This window comes from Leptodactylus fuscus, chromosome 2, assembly GCF_031893055.1.
Source record: "Leptodactylus fuscus isolate aLepFus1 chromosome 2, aLepFus1.hap2, whole genome shotgun sequence".
NCBI lineage: Eukaryota > Metazoa > Chordata > Amphibia > Anura > Leptodactylidae > Leptodactylus > Leptodactylus fuscus.
The window spans coordinates 230,130,580-230,150,323 of NC_134266.1; the positions used below are offsets into that span (position 1 = coordinate 230,130,580).

Below are 19,744 nucleotides of genomic sequence, written 5' to 3' on the forward strand. Positions count from 1 at the left end.
TATTTCTGTACATAAGAAGTATTGTTACAGTAACTCTATTCTTCTCCATAGGGGGCAGTATTACAGTAGGTCTATGAAAAATACTTCCTGGTTTGGGTTGTCTATATGGGTAAGGTAACATTCTATACTGACCACAGGGGGAGCAGGAACTTTTGTTATCACTCCTCTAAGTGTCCTCTCTTCCCCCTGTACAGACTCTAGTGACCCTCGTAAAGGGTACAGGAAACTTTTTTTATATAGTCACCCCCTTACCAAACTGTCACACCACCCAACTTTCATAGGACTGAAATAGAAACATAATGTGTGGTGCTCTATGCACCGCATGGTGAGTTTAGCCCCACCGACTTCCAACTTGAATCTGCCTGTTCACAGTATAATACCTGCCATCGTATGCCTTGTCATTATAATGCCCCCTAAGGACAAAGTCCCCTTCCAGTTGCCCCCACAGTATAATGTACCCCACCAGCTACCTCCCCAATATAATGTCCTCTTCAATTGTCCCCACAGTATAATGTCCCCGTCTATTTGCCCCCAGTTTAATGCCCCCCTCCAGCTACCTCCACAGTATAATGCCCCCCTCTATTTGCCCCCAGTTTAATGCCCCACTCCAGCTACCTCCACAGTATAATGTCCCCCTCTACTTGCCCCCACTTTAATGCCCCTCACCAGCTACCTCCATAGTATAACGTCCCCCTCTATTTGCCCCGTTTATGCCCCTCTCCAGCTACCTCCACAGTATAATGTCCCCCTCTATTTTCCCCCAGTTTAATGCCCCTCTCCAGCTGCCCTCACAGTATTAGGTGCTCCCACTACTTCTGTAGAAAACCAACCAATCACATCAAAGCTCTTATTTTCCTGAGCAGGTTATAAAATAAGGGATCAATCTGATGACATTCTGTATTGTTACTAGCGACCCAGGACAGGATAGAGAACAATTCTTATTCACTGGTTACATCTTCCATCCTATTTTTTGGGTAACTCACTGGGCAGTACTGGCACTGCCTATAATAATATGGCGTCTCGGAGCAGGCGGGACTGCAGCGCGCATGCGTTGCTGCACCGGAAGTCACCGGGTAAAGATTCCGGAGCAGCGGGAGAAGTGGGATAGAGAGTGGAAGCCGCGGCAGGACAGGTAATAACATAATAGGAAGCATCCTGTACGTGTAAGCGGCGCCTGCCGTATGCGTGACCGCTGCATGCTGTTTCCTCACAGTCGCATGGCCGCAGGTAGCAGTGGCGGGCAGTCTGTGAGGGGGGCGGGGGACGCCATTGCTTAGTGCATCCCTATACAATAGACTGCAGGGAGCACTCGTGTTATTGTGCTGTGTGCTGCCCCTGTGTGCATGTACTGGCTGCTCTGTGTATACAGGCTTTATGTGACCTCCAGTGTGTATACAGGGGACTATGTGCAGTGTGGGGGCTTCCAGCTCCCCCACCCCAAAGACCCTGTGCCCTACTGAACTGAGGCCATTATCCCCTGCCTGTGCAGAAAGTTGGCCTTTATCTCAGTAGAAGTCTTGCTGGCTGTAGATGGGATGGAGGGCCTGATGGTTTTCTTTCATAATGTACTAAAATGACATCACATGATGACATCACATCTAATCTGAAACCCTGCATGGGCTCTGCTAGGTAGAAATAATAATGTAATCCACAATTGGCATCATTGTAATTTAGACCATGTTTGCATCGTGCTTTATTACTGACGTATACAGGTTATTATGCCAGCTTGGGCTCCATCTGACCGGTCCTCATCACATTGGAGCACTGTACATAGTGATCAGCAGGGTTGCAGGACAGATCCCTGCTGGTCTCATACCGATGGCCTGTGAGGATAGGCCAACAGTATTGTAAGGTTTTTATGGACGCGAACATTTTGTTCCAGATTGAATGAAGTGCAGCAGAATTCTGATACAATTTCCACCTTCTCTTTAGACTATCATTATCAGATTATTAGATAATATTATCAAGAACAATTGCTTGTATCTTAAAGGGGTTGTCCAGAGACTTAAACTTCCCTTGCCATATTTGGCAGTCTCATGGATCCGGTGTTTCACCCCCCAGGTCATGTGACTGGAACAATTGTCAAACCCCCGCACAAATAAATTACCTGTGACATCGGGGGAGGTTCTGATCACATGACCTGAGGGTCAGAAGCAGGCCAGAACCCCCAATTCCATGATGAAGCATCTGCCGGATACAGCACAGTAAGTTTAAGACCCTGCATAGCTCCTTTAAAGCGTAATGAAACTTTTGGACACCTTTTTGATTTTTTGGCAGTTTTTGTCATAAGTTTTGTTATATAATTTGACAAATTTTGGATACTTTTTGTGAAATTCTGCATTTTTTTATTTTTATTTTTTTAAATTCTTCCCCTTGCTTCTGTATTGTGATCTGTTTCTGCCTCTCGCTGAATGTTCCCATGTATGGGAGTAGGGGGCTATGTAATATATAGAGAAAATGAGGGTGGGGGAGGGTCACAAACACCTTTATCTCATATCTCGGACATTATAAAACGTACAAACTTGCCTTTGGTGTCACATGAAATAGGAGATTCTCTTCTTTCATATGATACTAAGGTTTCAGTCCTATACAAATTATATCACTGGTTGAAAACACAGTTGGGATTAGAATATTTATATGCAGCTGTATAATATACATGGCATAAAAATCCTAATCTCGACTGTTTTCAACTAGTGATATCTCTGGAAATAATTTGTATAGCACTGAAATCTTAGCATCATATGAAAGAAGAGAATCTCCTCTCTCATATGACACCAAAGTCTGTGTGTTTTATAATGGCCAAGATATTACTGTTTGAAGTGACCCTCCCCCACCCTCATTTTCTCTCGTTCTACTTCCTGCACACAGTAACATTCAGCGAGAAGCAGAAACTGTTCTCAATAGAGAAGCAAGGGGAAGAGTGGAAAAATGCAGGATTTCACAGAAATGATCCTAAATCTATTAATAAAATGTAATAATACAGTATAAGCACACACAATACCTGTATTAACCTCAAATACAACAGTATAAGCGCACATAATACCCATATCAGTTCCAAATACTACAGTACAACACCCATTAAAACCTGTATTAGCCCCAAATACTACAGTGCAACACACACAATACCAGTATTAGCCCCACATGCTACAGTATAAGCACGTGCAATAACTGCATCAGCCCCAAATACTACAGTATAAGCACACACAGTACCCGTATCAGTACCAAATACTACAGTACAACACACATAATACCTGTATCAGCCCCAAATACTATAGTACAAAACACATAATACCTGTATCAGCCCCAAATACTATAGTACAAAACACATAATACCTGTATCAGCCCCAAATACTATAGTACAACACACATAATACCTGTATCAGCCCCAAATACTATAGTACAACACACAATACTTGTATCAGCCCCAAATACTACAGTATGAGCACACACAATACCTGTATCAGCACCAAATACTACAGTACAACACACATAATACCTGTATCAGCCCCAAATACTATAGTACAACACACATAATTCCTGTATCAGCCCCAAATACTATAGTACAACACACAATACTTGTATCAGCACCAAATACTACAGTATGAGCACACACAATACCTGTATCAGCACCAAATACTACAGTACAACACACATAATACCTGTATCAGCACTAAATACTACAGTATAAGCACACACAATACCTGTATCAGCACCAAATACTACAGTATGAGCACACACAATACCTGTATCAGCACCAAATACTACAGTATGAGCACACACAATACCTGTATCAGCACCAAATACTACAGTACAACACACATAATACCTGTATCAGCACCAAATACTACAGTATAAGCACACACAATACCTGTATCAGCACCAAATACTACAGTACAACACACATAATACCTGTATCAGCACTAAATACTACAGTATAAGCACACACAATACCTGTATCAGCACCAAATACTACAGTATAAGCACACACAATACCTGTATCAGCACCAAATACTATAGTACAACACACATAATACCTGTATCAGCACCAAATACTACAGTACAACACACATAATACCTGTATCAGCACCAAATACTATAGTACAACACACATAATACCTGTATCAGCACCAAATACTACAGTACAACACACATAATACCTGTATCAGCACCAAATACTATAGTACAACACACATAATACCTGTATCAGCACCAAATACTACAGTACAACACACATAATACCTGTATCAGCACTAAATACTACAGTATAAGCACACACAATACCTTTATCAGCACCAAATACTACAATATAAGCACACATAATACCTGTATCAGCACCAAATAGCAGTCTCCAGCCGAAAATTCTGCAGAGATGAATCAGAACAGCACAAAATACTTTTGCGACCATACAAGGCACCAGAGTGCAGCACATATATTACATATACCATCTCACACTAGCAGAGCTGAAGAAATACTGCTGTGCAACACAGATTACCGGCACCTCAGTACACCATCAGGGGTAGAAGAATTCACCTAATCTTCCCCTCTTAATGGCAGGTACAATCTGCTCTTTGCCACTTCAGCAGCATAGGGGAGATAGGAAAACAGCCTACTACACCCCGTACTAGTCCATCACGCCTCTGCTTTCAGCCTGCATTATCTGGTGAAGGACCTGTGGACTTGGTGACATCAGTATCAGGGCAGTTTGTGCCAAAGCTGACACTGGCAGGTCCTGTACCTGGTCTGTTTAATAGACAGCAGCACTAGTCAAAAAATGAGAGACTATCGGTATTTAGGTATACCACAGCCATTGTACTAGAACAAAAACCACCCCCCTTTTTTATATCATACTATCAGAGAAGCTGTGTGTATGGAGTTATATATTGTGGGGAGTGCGAGTGGTCCTCGTCCTCCATGTTGTGCTGCTTCTGAGGACTAGACTCTGTTTTTCTGCAGAGTCCATGGTGTTGGGAGCGCATAACCTTCATCCTTCATGTTTTCAAGGCAGCGTAGCAATTGGAAGTAAGGCCTGGAAATAGAAAGCTGCTGCAGTATCTGGCACTGTATGGGGGATCCATATGGCACTGGTGGATTCTAAATTAAAATAAGTCACCTATCCAAATATAATCTAAGAGTTTTAGTAATTTTTATTCAGTAAAATTGTAGAGAATCACTTATATTTTGGTCGGCTGAAAACAATGCAGAACCCATTATAGTGTATGGGGTCTGCAGGTAACCTCTTATATAAGCTGAGTAGGTTTCCATTCAGGGGATTCCCAAGCAGGCAAACCCCCCCCACCACCACCACCAGAACGGACACCCTGAGTACAGATGTGAACCTAGCCTTAGATTTCTCTATTGTTTGCTCGTTTCATTTTGTTTAAAATGAAAGTATTAACACTTCTATGGATGAAAGCATTCATTATAGTATTTTCCACATCTGCTTAAAACTTTTGCACAGTACTGTTGGTAATTGAGTCCTCTGAGCTGTTTTGTCTTTATTGATTAAAATTGTCTTTCCTTATCATAAAGTACATATAGATAATGCTGGAGGGCAAAGAGTGACCCGACCTGCCATTAATCATATGGGGCAAAGGGGATTCTTTGTTTGCTTAAATGCCACCCAGAACTGAAACCTGTCCCGAGGTCATACTCAGTAAAGCTGGCCATACATATTAGATGGTGAATTCTCTCAGAGTTGTGGAGTTGGAATCCAGAACAGTTTTGTGTGGAGTCAGAGTTTGGAGAAAAGTTACTGACTCCACTTTTAAAATAAAAAGATTATTATAGGGGGCCACACGGTGACTCAGTGGTTAGCACTGCAGCGCTGGAGTCCTGGTGTTCAAATCCCGCCAAGGACAAAAAAAAACATCTGCAAGGAGTTTGTATGTTCTCCCCATGTTTGCATGGATTTCCATCCCATATTCCAAAGACATAATGATAGGGAAAATGTACATTGTGAGCTCTATATGGGGCTCACAATCTACATATAAGAATAAAATAAAAAGATTATTATATATGTGAAATGATACATTTATCAATATTGTACAACTAGATACATAACATGTTACATATTTTTTCATAGAAATGTAATCATTATGGGGGTTTTTCTGAATTAGAAGTGCTTTGGAGCCTCTGTATGACTATGGCTGTGAAGGAGCCAGATTCAGGCTGTGGAAAAATAGGAGTCCGAGCCCCCCACCAATCACAGAGCATACTTGCTCTCTCATGGTCATATATTAGGGTCTTTTTTTTTTTTTTTTTTTTTTTGAGTGAATTTGTGCCTTGTTTGGCATTTTGTTTCCTCCATAGCCTGGCTGTTTAACCCCTGCAGACAGCGATGAAAACGGCATTTAAGTGGTTTTATAGAAAAAAGTAAAAATAGTTTTTCTTGTGAATGCAAAAAAATAAATGAATACACATAATTGGTATCGTTATGTCTATAGTGACCTATAAAATCAAAATAATGCAAAGTTACATAAAGCTACATTGAAGAAATGTTTAGAAAGTTATGAGCGCTGGCTAAAGCGGGGTAAGGGAGAGTTAAAATGAGTCTTAAAATCAAAATCAGCAATAAAGGGACATTTTTAGGAGTTTTTCTGCAAGAAGTCACTGGGATTGCTTGCAATTTGTTGTTAAATTCTGAGGCTGACCCTTGGATTTCTGCTGCTTTGTGTACAGCCCATCTGCACAACAGTTCTTAGGGCCCTTTCACACGGCGGAAACCTTTTTTGCCGTGTGAGGTCTCCGCTCGGCTAGTCGCGACGGGATGCCGATGCAGTGCATCAGTATCCCATCACGGCATCCCGACTGGGCCTAATTGGGAGTGAGTCTCATGCCGCAGACGACTCGGCCGTGGAATCCACAGGAAGAAAGTTGAATGGGAGCCTTGAATTAAAATGAGCCTTTTTTTAGGCGAATTCGCATCAATATCAGCCTGCAAAAAACGCTGTGTGAACAGACCCTTTGTGATTAGCACTGGGTTCAAATCCTTAAAGGGCAACATCTGCAAGGAGTCTGTTTGTTCTCCTTGTTTGTGTGGGTTTCAACTTGGCGCTCCGGATTCCTCCTACTCTCTTAAGACATATTCATAGGGAATGTAGATTGTGAGCCCTATATGGGACAGTGACTGACAATGTCTGTAAAGCTGCGGAATATGATGGCGCTATACAAGTAAGCAAAATAAATAATAATAATCCCCATTATCATTGATACTTTAGGTGCTACTGTTTTTTTCCCACTTAACAGAGAAATATCTACATCAGTTTTTGTGGAAACCTCATTTACACGCATGGGATGCAGATTGTGGCTTGATCTCATGGGGTTAATTCTACAAGTATGAACAGAGCCTTAAAGAATCAAATCTATTTAAGTCTGAGAGAATCCTACCTATTCTATGTCATTGCTTTAAATTGTTAGCGCTAAAGTTAATATTAAGGTGACTATCGGGACTGTTTGCCTACCCTGTAGTACCATATAAATGAATGGTGTATAATAAATAATTGGTATTTTTGCTGATTTTCTTAGATGTACTTATTATCTTCATTCTTCATTTCAGAAGTGTTATGAACTTGTCGCGGTGAGAGACTCCAGGCGAAAGACGACATCCTGCTCAGAACATTGACAAGTTGCTCGAGATGGCTCATTTACAGAGAAGTCCAGTTAGTGCTTGCTTTATTTTGATGTATTTCAGGAGATGGCTGTACATTGTGTTTGCTTAGGGGGTGTACACACTAGCGTCGGTGTCTGACAGCTAGTGTCCGATACTAATGTCCGTGCAAAATCTTTTGCGGACATTAGCATCGGACACTAGCTGTGCCCGTTACATTTTGCATTATTTTAAATGGGACATCATGTGCGTTCTTTACTGTCCGTGTCTGTTTTTAAAGAGATTCTACCACTAAAGCAACATTTTTTTCTAATTACCACATCGGAATAGCCTTAAGAAAGGCTATTCGTCTCTTACCTTTATACGTGGTCTCCGCTGCGCCGTTCCTTAGAAATACCGGTTTTAAATGGGATGCAGATGAGTTCTCCGCAGCAATGAGTGCGGGTCCCAGCGCTCAAACGGCGATGGGAGCGTCCCCACTGCTGCCCGATAGCTCACTCCAGCGCCGCCTCCGTCTTAAGCTGCAACCCCGCCTCTTCTGTCTTCTTCTGTTGGTCCAACTTCCGACGCCTGCGCAGTACGCTCCTGGCGGCCATTTTTGGGAGGTTGCTCTTGCTTTTGTAGTTCAATACAGGAGCGTACTGCGCAGGCGTCGGAAGTTGGACCGAGAGCGAAGACAGAAGAGGCGGGGTTGCAGCTGAAGATGGATTCGGCGCTGGAGTGAGCTCTCGGGCAGCAGTGGGGACGCTCCCATCGCCGTTTGAGCGCTGGGACCCGCCCTCATTGCTGCGGAGAACTCATTGCATCCCATTTAAAACCGGTATTTCTAAGGAACGGCGCAGCGGAGACCACGTATAAAGGTAAGAGACGAATAGCCTTTCTTAAGGCTATTCCGACGTGTTAATTAGAAAAAATGTTGCTTTAGTGGTAGAATCCCTTTAAGAACAGACACGGACAGTAAAGAACGCACATGATGTCCCATTTAAAATAATGCAAAATGTAACGGACACAGCTAGTGTCCGATGCTAATGTCCGCAAAAGATTTTGCACGGACATTAGTATTGGACACTAGCTGTCGGACACAGACATTAGTGTGAACCCTGCCTTACAATTATGGTTTACTAAACAGAGGCGCTGTGCATGTCCACAACTCATCTAACCCTCAAAAATCACTGGCTGCAAGTGACTGAATAAAATATGTGCATTGATGCAAAGTGTGTGGCTTAAGAAAATCAGTAAAGCTTGGATCATACTTTTATTTTCCAGCTTATAACCACGTAATAGTACTTGGTAATATGTCTTTGTAATTTTTTCTTCCTAATGTAATGTAAATGCCACAGTGTTTTACAGTCATTGCAAAGTGGATGTGGATTCTGGTTAATCCCATCCACACATTGCAGAAAATAATCCGCAGTGAAAATTCCACGATTTCAAAAATGCTTACGTTTTTGCAATTCGCAGCCTGTCAGTTGTACCTATGGAAACGCTGGAGGTTTCCGAATAGGTCTAATGGAAGCAGAAAGTTCACAGAGGGTAAACTCTGTGGACTTTCTGTGAAAAGTATTGCGGCAAAAAAAGTAATGCATTTCCAGTGCTTTTTGACTGCGTTTCGCTACCTGGGGCCTTAGCCTGAAAGGGCTTTTCCAATATTTTTATATTGATAACCTTATCCTTGGCCCTGAGTACCCCTTCCCAGGCCATGCGATGTCTCCTTCATCTGTCGCAAGGACTAAGCAGCATAAAGGTTGAGATGAACTAATGTAATGCTGCTAATGATTGTGCACAACTTCTCCCCATATCGGCGGAACTTACAGAAACCGCCGTACATGCTTTCACTGATGGTAAATTTTTTTTCTTGTCCAGCGTCGTCTGCTTGGTTGTGAGGGAATATCCGGATTGAGTCTCCTGCATTCAGCAGCAGGAAAAAAGTTGGGGATGCTGAGTGCCAGTCTGTCACGTACAGTAGGAAGTGATGAAGGAGAAGATGACGATGATGATGTGGAAGAGATAACAGAAATATCGGACACAGAGGATATGCCGGTATGATTTATTACTGTACTTATTTAACAATAATGATTTGGGGTTTAGAATTGTTTTTCATTTGTTCTCGGGTTGATTGTGATCTCCATATAGGATTCACAATGTACATTTTTCCTTATCAATATGTCTTTGGAGTATGGGAGGAAAACCATGCAAACATGGGGAGAACATACAAACTCGTTGCAGGAGTTTTTCCTGACAGGATTTAAACCCAGGACTCCAGCGCTGCAATTGCTATCCACTGATCCAACGTGTTGCCCCCTTGGGTCACATATATGCACCTATACTGGGAGCGTACTCTTAGTGGGTTTGCTCCCACACTCCAAATACATACTGATAAGGAGTGTAGCTTGTGAACCCTATACATGGGTACAATATATTTTTACCACTCCTGTGATATGGAAATTTTTCTACCTCTTTTTCCAGGAACAGAGTAAAGAAACTACAAAACAAATCCTTGCTAGAGATCAAGCCTCATTGATTCCTCAAGAGAGTAAGATCCATAAGAAGGTATGTAACTGTTTACGTTGGGGATGTAAAGAATTTTTATATCTAATATACAAATAAGATCCCCAATGAATATAAATCCTTGACTTGTTCTACTTCATGAAAATATTGATCTGTCTTATACTGGTTGTTAAGCTCTAGAATTGCAAATATGTCTATTTACAATGATTTAGATGGTCACTGAATTGTCATGCAAAATTTTAGTCTTTTATATTATAGACCTGAGTCCTCTCTCTTCAACCTTCTCCTAACTTGAGACCAAGGTTTAAAGACTCCAAGGTTTCAACTGCATTGTATGGAGAGATGGCTATAGAAGTTAAATGGAAAGAGCCACAGTCACAGTCAGTCACCGCTTCATCACAGCAGTCACATGATGTGGCATAATGCATTCTGGTAGTTGTAGCCTCACACACTATCTCCCACCCATTCCTCTCAAGCATCTCCCCCCTGTCTCCCTAACTATTCTGCCCACTGCTAGCCCTTCCCAACTTACTCAGTCCACCCCCGTAACCTATTATACTTACCTGTCTTCTTCCTGTCCAGGATTCCTTCTGCAGGGAACGGCTGCTCCTCTTCTGTGACTGTCTGTGCACTCCAGTCCCGGCACTGTGCTGTAGCCTTCACTTACATCTTTATTGTGTAGGCTCTAACGCTTACATAATAGAGATGGAGTGTTGGTTTCAGCGCAAAGACAGGAGCAACTTTTTTGTGCACATGCAGGCTGGTGTCAAAGAAGGAGGAGGAGCCATTCCCCGCAGAAGGAAGCCTAGACAGGAAGATAATAGGTAAGTATGATGAGGTGGATGGTGGGGGTAGTAGTGACGTTCCATTTCTGGAAAAGGATCGTCCCTGGATAATCAGAAAATGTCCCTGGGGCGATAACATAACCTCCTCAGGGATATGGGTAACTGTACATTCTTGATTAATTGTGTCATTTAGAAATAGGCGGCGGGGGAGGGTGTTTAGATGTGTGTAGGGATTTATATTAATCCCGGACAACTCCTCCTTCCTAGATACGTACTAGGTACCCACAAGGTATATGCCATAAATGTCTGAGATGGAAATACCACTTTTACTACTTACAGTAGATGCTCCAGGACCTTCATTTATTGTTGTTTTGGGGGGTTTTTAAAGGGAAAAAAAAATCTACATTTTCCACAAAACTGCTTTTTAATACCTGTGAATTCTTCTCCGTTGCTATTATTTAGATAATTGTACTTATGTTGCAGGTGGATTTGACAGAGGAGAACAATCCATATTCACTGAATATTCCCAAAAATTTTATCTGTGAGCATTGTTATGGGGCCTTCAGAAGTAGCTACCACCTTAAGAGACATTTGTACATCCACACAGGTAAGAAGATGATATATTTAGGATGGACTCTCTTCAGACATGTGTTTGGACTGTATAAACCTGTGAGTACATCACATTGTACATTCTGATTGACATTTGTAGATGTAAGGAAGAAGTAGGATCAGGCACGTTGAATTTTAGCGTCTTTTTGGTCTCTATGTAGATAAGCCAACCTTCTAAGTGTATGGGTGGGGACTCAGGCGTAGTACTTGTCCAGTCATCTAACGTGCACGGCCAGCTTGACTTGACTGAATGTGATGGCATCATTGTATCTAAAATCTAACCTTTAATAAATCCATTAAAAATGTCACAAACTATAAGGGTCACCCCAGTTACGCTAGGTTCACACCTGCGTTCTACTCTCCGTTCTGTGCTTTCCGTCTTCTGCATGCCAGAAGACGGAAAGCACAGACCGGGTGCGGCGGTGAGCGTTTTATGCTCTCCGTCGCGAAACCGGATTTTTTAATCCGGACACAGAGTACTGCATGTCCGACTCTGTGTCCGGATTAAAAAACCCGGTTTCGCGGCGGAGAGCGCAAAACGCTCACCGCCGCTCACGGCCGGACATCTTTCTCACCCATTCAAATGAATGGGTAGGAAAGAGTCCTGCAGGTTTCCGTCTCCTGCCTCTGTTTTATGCAGGAAACAGAAACCTGCAGTACGGACACCTGGGCGCAGATGTGAACGAGCCCTTAGCAAACCCCCTTGTCTATTTGGTGGCTAACTATCGGCACCATAACACCCTAGTGAACACAGGAACAATTTTCAGATTCATCTCCACAGTTTTAGTGTATTTTTTCTGCTACTCGGGGTGTTTCATATACTTGGTGACACTCAGTGAATATCTTAGTTATACAGACGTTCATCTTGTTTGTCTTATATTTCTAGTTCCCATATTAGTTTAACTTTGCAGCTGTAAAGAAATGCTTTATGCCAGTTTAAATGAAGTATTTGGTGACTCCTTTTTTCTCCTCAGGAGAGCGACCTTATGAATGTGACATGTGTGACATGAAGTTCATTCAGAAATATCATCTGGACAGACACAAACGAGTTCACAGCGGAGAGAAACCCTATCAGTGTGAGCGATGTCAGCAGGTATTTTCTGTCGCTCTGAGTCTGTGTTCTGTTCACTAACTTGCCTATTGGGCGGAAAAATACATGGATGGTCTACTCCTCTATACAGTATAGTTTTAGATGTTAGGATTAAGTAGATTAAATTATTTTATGATGTAATTCACAGTTTAGTCATGTGTGCCAGATCAATAAAACATGGCCTGTATTCTGATTATCAAATTATAATTTAAGTAGACTGAACTCGCTTATGTACCTCACTTATTACCGGATGTAAGTGCTTGGGGCTGAATATAACGTCATGCACACAATACTCTCTGTTCTTTACCATTTTCGCATGTAATAGCATCTGTCTGTGTCTAATCTGAGATCATAAATTGAGGTACACTTTAAGTAACAGATTTGTAGACTTACATTGATTATTATTTCTCTAATATACGTTGGCATGTGACTTATGTTTTTAGCTCTTTGGCCTGCAAAGCAATCTGTTGAGGAAAAACACAGGAGTCCGAAACCTTTGGTAAACTACATCTCCCAGTATGCTTAATTCCCTTCTATGGGAGTTCCAAGAGTAGACGAATGTTGTAGTTTTGCAACAGCTGGAGTGCCAAAAGGTTGCTGACCCCTTTTGTAGAGCAATGTCTTGTGCTACATCTTGAGCTTGAATGGAAGAACACTTGCTACCTGTAAAGTACTCCCTTACTTCATAGTAATGTTAAGGCTTAGGGTATGTTCACACAGCGGAAACCAAAATGGAAAATATGTAGGAATCATTTATACTTCTCCTTTCTGCTCAATCTACTTCGGGCCTTGGCTCAAAAGACTGCAGCAAAATCTGCAACAAAAAAAGCCGCTTTTCCACAATGTGGGGCCTTAGCCTAAAAGGATTTTTGGGATCAGCGTATTAATGGTCTTCTCTTAGGCTAGGCCATCAATATCCAGTTGGTGGGAGTCCTGATTGTGAAACCTCTTCTGATCAGTTGATGAGGTTATGGTCTCTTTGTTATTTGCTTTGGTCTTGAATGCTATACTTATTGTAGTGGTGGTTCAGGGTATTGCAAGTTTGTCTGGTTCAAGTGAGCTGACACCACACTACGAGCACTAAGTTGACGGTAAGTGGATAGAAAAATTGAAGAAGATGAACCTGCACACCTGTCACAGTACCATCAAACAGCTAAAAATACTTGGTGCTACCAGTTTAATATTGATATCCTATCCTAAGGATTGCCCCCTTAAATAGTTATTGGGGGGTCCTTTCTAACTGATGCTATAATTTGTTTTTGTTTTCTTTATAGGCTTTTTCACGGACAGACAGACTTCTGAAACATAAGAGGATGTGCCAAGGCTGCCACACCAAAATTTCCGAAACAGAGTATGTGTTGTAGCTTATGAATGTGTATGGGAAGTCCTGTAATCTCTGCGTTCAGAATTTTTTTTTTTACTCAGGACATAAATATTCTCAGTCCTGTTTTATTTCAGCATCTGAAAAAAAAAAAAAAAAGTGTACCAGACGGCACAGGACTGGTAAAACGGGATGAATTTTTTTATATGTACATATATATAAAACCAACCACTTCCAGTTCCGAACTGTGCACACTGAGGTCTTCTGGGTTCAGATGAATGGTTCATAAGATATATAAATGTGTGTGTATATATAAATCTATATCTATGTAGAGCGACTCTTTCAGAGCACCCCTGCTTACCTATACACTTTTCGGTAAAATTGCGAATAGCAAATGTTTTCAGTGACAGACTGGGGTTTCTATGTGTAGCCTAGAAAACATCGGTGTCCTGCCTGTCTGATTTTTCTATCATTGTACAGGGTGTAAAAAGTCGATGAAATGTTTGTATGAATAGTGTTTGTTGCCTTCATCTTGTAGCAATGAGAACACACCTATTTTATTAACAAAAAGATGCTTTATAACATGGTATGTCTTTAGTGTCCCCTTACATTTCAGCCATTATTAACCCTCGTATGTCATTATACCACAGCAGTTTTATTCTGTAAATTTACTATATTTTTACTAATGTTTTAAAGCTACAGGTAAAATCTTAATAGTTTCTCTTGTTATATTTTATAGTCTGAATATTTCAGAAAGTGTGTTTGTTTTTTTGGGGTTTTTTTGTAGCATTAGGAGGGTCAAATTGTAAAGGAAACATGACCTGTAACTTGTTGAAAGGGGTATAACTTTTAGGGTACAGAGCTCCCATGCTGTTTCTATGAGATTGTGACTGAGCCTAAAGTTGCCATTGTCATTGGCACTGTCGCCTATAGCCCCATGAATGACTGAAGCCATGTTTTGTTTTTTTCTTTAAAAATGGAAGCCAGTCTCTCATTGCTAAGGGCAACATAGACACTCTCAATGTCGGGACACTTCTTAAAATAGTCTTTTTTATTCTGTTATAGTGGGTTAGACAGATGGGTTTGGGTTACCATCTAAAATACCATCAGATATTGTACAACCCCCCAAGGCCTACAAAGTCCTTCCACACATAATTCCCCTGTAGCTTATCGTTCTGGTTAATGTTTAGCGCTCGGGAGGGGGTACGGTCTCGCGTCTCGCTTTCAGGAGATGCGGCTGCTTTATTGATTTATTGTCTCTGTTCACACTAGCATCATGACTTCCATTCATAACAGATCAGTTTTACCTCAGATCCCAACCACTCCTAAAAGATGGGGCCTGTCAGGGTCCTATTGGCGTTCCAGTATTTTTGACAAAAAGATTATTATTGTCAAAAATACTGAAACTAATGGAGAAATCTGCTGTACAAAATGAAATGTGAACACACACTAAAGAATGAAAAGGTAACATGGATGTAACCTCAAGCAGACATCAGTATTGTGTTTGTGCCCAGGTAATATTTAGTTTACACCATTTTCACACTTTCGTGTTTTGGGGGACTATTTGTGAGGCCTGGTTCACATCTGCGTTCAGGCCATTCTGTTCCCCTCTCCACATTATTTGCACGGAAACCACATGGACCCCATTATAGCCTATGGAGTCCGCAGGTTTCCTAAGGTAACCGCTTTTTTTATGCGGATTAGGTTTCTATTCAGGGGGGTCCCCTAGCGGACTTCCCGAACGGAAACCCCTGTGCCGATGTGAACCGGGCCTAAGCCCAAAAGCAGAAGTCAGACAAATACAGAAGAAAAACAATAATTGAGAAATTTATACTTCATCCATGTTTTGGGCCCGCTCCTAATTTTGGCATGCAAGTACTAATGTAAAATATGCAAGTGTGAATGAGGCCTTAGTTCGATGTGTCCAGTTTTTTTTTATATCCTATAGTGATACTACAGAATGTTTGGTAGCTTTTTTCTTTTCTAGTATGTAGCACTCTAAAACCTTGGGTGTCTTTTTATACTTTAAAAGGATTCTACCACTAAATCGCTTTTTTTTGTGCTTTAGACGTTGAAATAGCCTTTAGAAACGCTATTCGTCTCTTACCTTTAAAGGCGTGGTCTCCGCGGCGCCGTTTCTTAGAAATACCGGTTTTAACCGGTATGCAAATGAGTTCTCCGCAGCAATGGGCAGCGGGCCCCAGCGCTCAAAAGGTGATGGTGGCGTCCTCACTGCTGCCAGAGAGCTCAGTCCAGCGACGCCTCCATCTTCAGCTGCAATCATGCCTTTTCTGTCTTCCGTCTCAGTCCAACCTCCGATGCCTGCACAGTACGCCCCGCCCCCATTGCTGCAGAGAACTCATTTGCGTACTGGTTAAAACCGTTATTTCTAAGTAAACCACGTCTAAAGGTAAGAGACGAATAGCCTTTCTAAAGGCTATTCCGACGTCTAAAGCACAAAAAAAAGATTTATTGGTAGAATCCCTTTAAAACATTTCATTAGACGTTACAAACCACTGGTATACAGTATGATATAGATGTTCAGATCAGCCTGGCCTTGTAGTTTTTCTAGGATGCTTTTATGAGCCCTGCTAACTATCATGGATGTTGTGTAATAGTAATCCTGTCCCTTAGAGATGTCTAAGTATTATGGGAGAGTAAGGGTTGTTGACAAGGTGGAATTTGTGACTGATATAGCCTCAAAATCGTATCCAAATTCTGACTGAAATCTGCCTCCATTGATTTCAACATACAGAAAAATAAAGTATCGGGTGAATTCTGCCTGATAACCCCCATTGAAGTGACATGGTGTGTAAAATTACCGCCTGGCAGGGGCAGAATTTGGTCAAACAGAAAAATTCCTGAAGTTGAACAACATGGTCAAGTTTTTTGCCCTAAATTTGGAGTTTTGATATTATGTGCCATGCTCATACTTACTCCATATTGTCAGCAGATTCTGCCAATAACTGCGGGATCTTCTGACTGCGTGTGAACAATCTTTACGCTGTGTTCACACAGTCTGCAAAATACACTGCACTAGCAGACTTAGGGTATGTTCACACGGCGGAAAATGGATTCCATGTGTGACCATTCTGTCACGGCTAGCCGCGTGGTATGCTGATGCACCGGCATCTCATCGTGGCATTCCACTCCCGATTAGGCCCGAATGAATGGGCCTGATCGGGAGGGAATTGGCCGCGGAATGTGCCGGAAGAATAGGCATGTCGGTTCTTTTTTCCGCTGCTAGCTAGTGGAAAAAAGAAGTGAGCGGCTCCCATTGAAGTCAATGGGAGCCCTTTTTTGGTAGCTGATTTTAAGGCGGATTCCGCGTCAAAATCCGCTGCCAAAAAGCTCTGTGTGAACAAGCCCTTTTAAAGGGATTTTCCATTATTTTAAGATTGATGACCTATCCTTAAAATTGGTCATCAGACACCTACTGATTAGCTGTTTGAAGACACTGCAGTGTTCAGGTGAGTGATGTTGCCTCTTCACCAGAAGCCTTTTTTAAAGGACGTGTGTGATCAGAGATTACGTATTGTTTAAATCAAGGTTTTTATGTTAAACCTATGTTTTTAGTAATTTTTTTTTTGTTACTATCTATATAAACAAAAATTCTGAAATTGTGCGGTTTTCACAGTAACTACTAAGCCTTATAGAAGACTGACCCTTCCTGTTCTGTTGAGATCACTTCTCAGCAGTCCTCTTTTAATTACAAAGTAGCTAGTAAGTACATCCCCCTGTCAAAATAGATGAGCATCATTCTTTTCCTGTCCCCCCCTTCCCCTTTAAGCCCACAAGTCAATGAATCATGTCCAGACTACAGGTTCCTATTGTCCATGTGTCTGCTGTATAGCATATCCCTACATGCTGTTAATGGCAGATTGGGCCAGATGGCTGGCAACATAAACTTGTATAGAAAATAGAAACTTTAAAAACATCAGTATCTGGTTTTAAATGGTTAAAAAATATCCTCTGCGATTTTTAACCCATTGCATTGCATGAAATTTCCAACAGATATCTGCAATATATAGGGCATGCTGCAAATTAGAAAACGCATGCTTAGAATCTGCAGAAGATATATATATAGAGAGAGATATATATTTTCTGAGTGAGTTTTAGAAAAACCTATTCACTTGCATTATTCTCTAAAAAAAAAAATTGGGGGGGGGGGGAATTTAACTGCGGCATTTGCAACCAATATTTCACAACAAATATGTTATGTGTGAACGCTGCTTAATAGCTGTCGATTTCCTTTGTTTCTCATCTAGCCCAATAAATATTAGTTGATTTTATATAGAATATAATGTACTTTTTGCACGGTCAGAAATAATTTCATAATGTTTCTGTATATGGCACTACCCAGCCAAATGATGATTAGCTTTAATGTAAAGTTGCCGCCGCTCACCTTTGCTCTTTACATAGACTATGTAGACGGTTCCATTGTTAGTGGGTTTAGTTTAAATTTGAAGAATTTTTTTTTTTCATTTTTTTTTATATATATATATATATATATATATTGGTTTTAACATTAGAATAGTAAACTTTTTTCCTGAATAAGTGTAGTTTTATAACACTGTACAGTCTGTTGTATCCTTTTCCCTATTACCAGTGTGTGTAGAATATTTAAATAAACTTGTGATTTTTTTATACATATTCTGTTTCAGCTGTGTTTTTATTTTATCTACGTACATAATGCTTAAAACACAGTGGCAGAACTATAAATGAATTACCAATATATATAAAAATAGCAGATTGACATATAGTTTAGTGGGAAAGATTTAGTATATCTTATATCTTTCTAAATCTTTGGGCACTTTAAGCTGATGAGTCCAGTGGGCGGTCCTACTCAGGGGGCTGACAGCTATTTCTCTGTACACTGATACAGACCAAGCTTTCTATTATTGAATAGCTCTGCCCACTTGACTACTCAATTTAGAAAGAGCCGTCTGACAAATGTATTCATCACCAGATATATAGGCTCTAATGTTAACACCCCCCCTCCCCCCCCAAAAAAAAACAAAAACAAAAAAACAAACAGGAACATCTGAGATCTCCTCTGAACAGCAGTCTGCATCCAACAATCCCCTGGCGTCCTCCTCTGGTCCCTGTGTAACGTCACACTCTGTCAAAGCATCATGATGTCAGCGCACCCACATGACTGCTGAGACTAGGGTTGGACGATTAATTGAAAAATAACCAAAACCGAACTTCAGCCCGGAGGGACTCCCTGTCTTCGATACTTCTGACTGAGGTCACGAGGTGCTGCGATGCCCGCGTCTATGTATCATAGTGCCACATGACGCCAACGGCCAGAAGTGTAGAAGACCGCAGGGATTCGCTCCGGAGCACAGAAGAGGTAAATAACACTTGTTTTTTTATGTTTCTTCACTTTCCTGGCCCTTCTGTTATTATACTCTGGGGTCTAAAGAGAACCCGGAGTATACGGCCGGGTTCAGACAGGTTTTTGGTCTGGAATTTGAGGCAGAGGCCGCCTCAGATTCTGGACCAAAAAATTGGTAGCTGCGACTGGATGCCGGTGCGCGGCACTCCGCTCCGGATTAGGCCCAAATGAATGGGCCTAGTCGGGAATGTCTTCAGGCGGACATCCGAGGCTGAACTGGCTGTGGCATCCGCCTGAAGAATGAGCAGGTCGCTTTTTTTTTTTCTGGGAGCCGTAACAGACCACTCGCAAAAAAAATAAATGGCCAGCTCCCATTGATTTCGATGGGCGGAAATCCTGACCAAAAAACCCCGTCTGAACACAGCCTAAGCAATTTTATGCTTGGTCTGGACGAACCTCGTGAAGTTCACCTAATACTTAATCA

At 41.5% G+C, this 19,744-nt stretch overlaps 1 protein-coding gene across 1 annotated transcript in view; it reads left to right on the forward strand.

Moving 5' to 3' along the window:
* Nucleotides 1-1,077: 1,077 nt before the first annotated feature.
* Nucleotides 1,078-19,744, forward strand: part of ZNF740 (zinc finger protein 740) — a 29,257-nt gene continuing 10,590 nt past the window's right edge. Inside the window, exons 1-7 of the mRNA XM_075265849.1 lie at nucleotides 1,078-1,132; nucleotides 7,556-7,658; nucleotides 9,470-9,646; nucleotides 10,073-10,156; nucleotides 11,383-11,506; nucleotides 12,483-12,601; nucleotides 13,873-13,949. Coding sequence (XP_075121950.1) covers nucleotides 7,635-7,658; nucleotides 9,470-9,646; nucleotides 10,073-10,156; nucleotides 11,383-11,506; nucleotides 12,483-12,601; nucleotides 13,873-13,949 — 605 coding nt within the window. The 5' untranslated portion in view covers nucleotides 1,078-1,132; nucleotides 7,556-7,634. The remainder of the gene's footprint in view (nucleotides 1,133-7,555; nucleotides 7,659-9,469; nucleotides 9,647-10,072; nucleotides 10,157-11,382; nucleotides 11,507-12,482; nucleotides 12,602-13,872; nucleotides 13,950-19,744) is intronic.